We start from the raw sequence: 5,000 nt of genomic DNA on the forward strand, positions 1-5,000 counted from the left end.
ATTTCTCTGTTTTTTTTTTGTTCATTCGCCTTCGTGAGATTACGTTCACGGAAGGAAACGGAGTTAAGAATAGGAGGAAGCAGGCGGAGAGAACGATAGGACGCAGAGAGAAAGATAATAAACGAGATACAGAGAAAGAGAGAGAAAGAGAAAGAGAGAGAGAGAGAGAGAGAGAGAGAAAGAGTGAAAAGATAAAGGCAGAGGAAGAGATAAGAAGAGAAATATAGGATAATAGGTAGCAGTGGAAGAGAGCAGAGCGATGATTGAGAGAGAAGAGATTGAAGGAGAAGAATGCAAAAGAAGGAGATATATATATATACATATATATGGTTAAGGTGAGCGGTTAGGGTTAAATAAGATGCAATAATTGTATTAGAGAGAGAGAGAGAGAAAGAAAGAGAAAAAGAGAGAGAGAGATAGAGAGAAATAGAGAGAAAGAAAAATAGAAAAACTCAAGAACAAGGGGGGAAAAAGTAACTGATGATTTTTCGAACGTAAACGATCTGAATATTGAAGGAAATGTGATAAGATGTTGAAAGAACGAATCTGTTTTGTCTTTTTGGTGGTTTCTTTTTTTGTTTTTTTTTTTCTCCTCTGGTTAATAACAATCGTTTCGATCGAAAGTTAAATTTCCGATTTAAAGGGATTTGCATAGTGTCTGGACGATATTATTACACGCAATTAGTGTCGTGTATATATATATATATATATATATATATATGTATATATTATATATATACACACATATATAATATCTATATATAACTACATATGCATTCATATGATAACTGTATATAAATATTATATATACATCGGCGGGTGGAGAACGTATGGAGGACATATATATATGTAGAATACATATAATAAATTGGTCGTCGATCGTTGCTTTTGTGTCAATCGAGACCATTGATATAAAATATTTTAATTTATTTTAAATTATTTATTTGTAAGAAACGTTTTTTTTTTTTTTTTTTTTTTTTTTTTTACGTTTAAGTTTAATGTTTGTATGTCTAGATTGAAATGGCTTACCGCCTTGCTCGTCCAGCATTACGAGGGTTTTCATCCCGACCTCGTGGCTCTAAACAGGCAACCGACCAATCAGCGGCGTGTTAAACGTGAGATATACAGGAAGCACCGTCGAAACGCTCCCTCGCTTCGCTCCACGACACAATTTTTCTCTCGTTTATTTTTTTTTTTTCTCGTTTTCTTTTTTTTTTTTTTTTTTTCTCTCAATTCTTCTCGCGTGCCTCGCGTCCCCCAGAATAGGGCCCCGACAGAGAGAGAGAGACCCGAACGACCCTTCTTTTTAACTTGGATATCGCTAATCAACGAGGAATCGGACCGCCTCGCGTCCATTATACGAACGTTCATTAGAGAGACTTTTTCCAGAGAAAAAAAGGAAGGAAGAAATTAGATAAGGAATTAATCGAATTCTATTCGTTTTGATATTATAAGTCTAGTCGTCTATTGTTCTCTCTGTCTCTCCTACGTTTTCCTATGCACGATCACGTCGTGCACGAGGTGTCGGCCGACATCTTTTTTTTTTTCGCTTCGTTTCTTTACTTTTCCTCGATTAGACAAATCATTTCCGATTCGGGCCCGAGAAAGTCGGATTCATCGTGGATAGCACAATGGATAAATTATATATCTCGTCCATCATCCCGGTGACAGATGACGGAACGGAGGAGCGAGAGGGCGCGTACGGCGACATTTTATCCTGATTATTATAATTCTAATTGCGGGTCAGGCTGCTGGAGGACTGGGAACTCTTTTACAGAATTTTTTTATTTAATGAACTAGAAATTCGATGTGGAGTTGGATTTACCAACCGAGCGAAGACGACGCGTTGGATGAATAGAGAATGGTGGGAATGCATCTTGAAAATAATTGGCCCCGCGATGTTTTTTTTTCTAACGTCGTCCAACGTCGTCTTCCTCTACCCGCCTTCCTCCGTTTCGAGAGGGTTAAGGTATTTTCCAAAAAATGAGGAAAAAAAAAAAGAAAAAGAAAAGAGAGAAAGGAAGGATAACGAAGATGAAAATTCATTCGAAGATGAATTGACGACGAAACGAGAAGAAGACGACGATCTTCGTCAACGTGATCGAGCGGTTGGTAAATCCAACGCTTCCCCTCCGGGGATGGAATAACTCTGTATTGGACTTATAAAGGGGATTGATTAAATATGCATCTGTGAAATTTTTCAAGAGCAAAACAAATTACAACTAGTTATTAAAAAAAATTATTATTATTATAGGCAGTACTAGCGGCGAAACGTGCGGTCACACGTTCTTATTATATATATATATATAAATATATATTTCTGTTATCACGGAGGGTGGCTTGAAAGTCTCGTCAAGGAGGTAATGGATATAATCGAGTCTATCGATAGAGTGAGTAAGTGAGGGGGATGAACGGGGGATGAGGGGGAGCAAAATGGATTTAATCGATGAAGCGAATCGAGTTAAGGGCGAGTGGCTGGCTCGGTGGCGATGATGCGAGAAGTCGAATGTTAAATAGGAGCAGACAAAGGCAGTAGAAGCAGATTAAAGGAAGAAAAGACACGCTTCGTTTCCAGTGTAGGCACTCAGAGGTACCGTGGCGCTGTAAGATGCAGAATTAGAAAGTTGTTTTAGCTAAAGGACAGAAAAAGAGATCAGAATCAGAGATATAACGCGCGTTCAGTTCCCGAATAGATTGGGCGGAAATCACACAACTATTTATAGTCCGTACACGTTAAGTCAGTCGTCGTCCATCGATTAACCCAACGTTTCCCCAACAAAAAGCTAGTCAAGCAAAGTTTATCTCTTGTTCCTTTCGTAATTTTCTATGCGTATTTTTTCTTTTTTCTTTTTTTCTTTTTTTTTTTTTTTTTTTCTTCTTCTTTTCCTTTCCCGTTTGCGAGTCAAGGGTCGCGTTGATTCGATCGAATCGAATCGATCTCGATCGATCGTGAACGAAAATCTACAGGTGACGCGAATCAAGTGTTGTGCCCTTGTCGAATAAATCGCGCACGCGATTTCTCGGGGAAATTAATTATAATATCTGTGAATCGAACAGGATTAATAACTAAACGCGAGTTGTCGATATATATAACGCGAGTAAAGCGCTTGAATTGTATACGCTTATAGATATACGTGTCAAAGTGTGTCCTATATATCAACGAATATATATATATATAAGTCCCGTCAACCGTGGAGAGTGTACGAAAAATAAAAAGATTTATCTTTTCTCTATTTTTTTGTTTTTCTGTTGTCTTTAAAATTAAAAAAAAAAAAAAAAAAGAAAGAAAGAAAGAAAGAAAAAGAAAAAGAAAAAAGAAAAAAATCGTCAAATCATACGAAATCGAGTGAACTGAAAAACTTTGTTCGTCCTTACTTTTGTATTAATTTTTTTTGCTTTTTTTTCAATGTCCCATTTTTTTTTTTTTTTTATTATTATTATTATTTCTCAATCACTTTGCTCTCGCCNTTTTTTTTTTTTTTTTTTTATTTTAATATTCTCAATATATATTCTTCGAGAGAAGAATCAACTTGTTATTATTATTCTTTTTTTTTTTTTTTTCTGTTGTTTGTTTATTGCTGAGGGAACTGCTTACCGCCTTGATGATCTAACATCGTCAGAGTGTTCGCTGCGACATCCTCGCTCTACGACAGGGTCGAAGGGCCCACACGTTAACGGAAATGAAAGATCGTTCAGTGATGCGCGTGAACAACTGCGAAATTAAGTCAGAGACAAACAAGCAAACCGAGGGCACGCCTTGCCACATTTATCATCATATTTATTATCGTTCGTCGAATAATATTGAAAAATGATCGCGATGAATGGATCTCTCAACTCGAAGCTGCTGTTTAACGATTCCTCGTCTCGTTGAATTCGAAGGAATTCGACGGAATCCTCGTGTCGTGTGACAAAACGTGCCAGGTTGTAATAAAATAAAAAAGTTTATATTTTTCTCTACGAAAGAAAAAATTCGGTTCAAAATGTACGTCCGTGAAATACATTATGATATACAAGATGAGAAATTATTATTTAATTTTTCGTTCGAAATTTTTTTTCTTTTTTTTTTTTCTTTTTTTTTTTATCTCAAATTTCTTCCTCTACGATTCAAATTAATTTCTCACGGACGGACATCCTGGAACGTGATGATAAAAGTAGTAAAACAATAATGTGAGAAATACAATAATAATAACGACGAAAAGATAAGGTATATGGATGACGCGAGGAAAAAAAAAGGAAAAATAATGATAAGAAAAATGACGATGAGATATCATAGCTAATTAGAGCAAGTGGAATTACGAATTACTAATAGCTAAATAATTTACATGGATTTTCAACTTTCACACGGCGACATCGACGTCAACACACGTCTGCTTGCACCATGCGCATCGCATTGCTAAATAATTATATAAATTAATTCGCAAGGATATATAAAGGATATATATATATGTACTGATCAATATATAACGTATACTGATCTTTGGCAGCTTCGAGGATGAGAACGTAGCGGATACCTACGTAATAAGAAAATCAGAATTCTACTGTGGTAATAAATACCGGAAACAAACTATGTACAAACAAGAAGAAGACAACGAGCGGTGACAAAATGATTTCGTGGCTCGCCGCCGCTTCCTTTTTTTTTTTCCCCCCTTTCGTCGATCGTTGCTTCTTTGTCGATCAAACAATATAAAAAAGCTATATTTACGAGACGCGCGCTACTTTTCTCCGGCTCGAATCAATATCAATAACTAATATAATCGTACAATCGCTTTTATATATGCACGATATATATATATAATAATAATAATAATAATAATAATAATAATGATAATAATAATAAAGTAACAATAATTATAATAATAATGATGATGATGGTAATAATAATAATAATAATAATAATAAGAATAAGAATAATAATAATAATAGTATGTACACGATGGCATCGGTAAACTCGCAGATAAAAAAGCGGAGGGCAGATAACACCTACTTTGGTAAGACGACGG

At 35.5% G+C, this 5,000-nt stretch overlaps 1 protein-coding gene across 7 annotated transcripts in view; it reads right to left on the bottom strand.

Moving 5' to 3' along the window:
* Positions 1-5,000, bottom strand: part of LOC122715160 (synaptosomal-associated protein 25) — a 30,236-nt gene that overhangs the window by 9,493 nt on the left and 15,743 nt on the right. For 3 of the 7 annotated variants that reach the window (XM_043937104.1, XM_043937102.1, XM_043937105.1), the window contains exon 4: positions 3,596-3,644. The exons of 2 other annotated variants lie outside the window; for them this stretch is intronic. In XM_043937104.1, the coding sequence (XP_043793039.1) occupies positions 3,596-3,644 (49 nt within the window). Of the gene's footprint in view, positions 1-1,029; positions 1,079-3,595; positions 3,645-5,000 lie in introns of all 7 variants that reach the window. 2 more of the 7 variants (XM_043937107.1, XM_043937108.1) reach the window with 1 other exon arrangement.

Source organism: Apis laboriosa, unplaced genomic scaffold, assembly GCF_014066325.1.
Source record: "Apis laboriosa isolate Shangri-la unplaced genomic scaffold, ASM1406632v1 scaffold34_cov151, whole genome shotgun sequence".
Taxonomy (NCBI): domain Eukaryota; kingdom Metazoa; phylum Arthropoda; class Insecta; order Hymenoptera; family Apidae; genus Apis; species Apis laboriosa.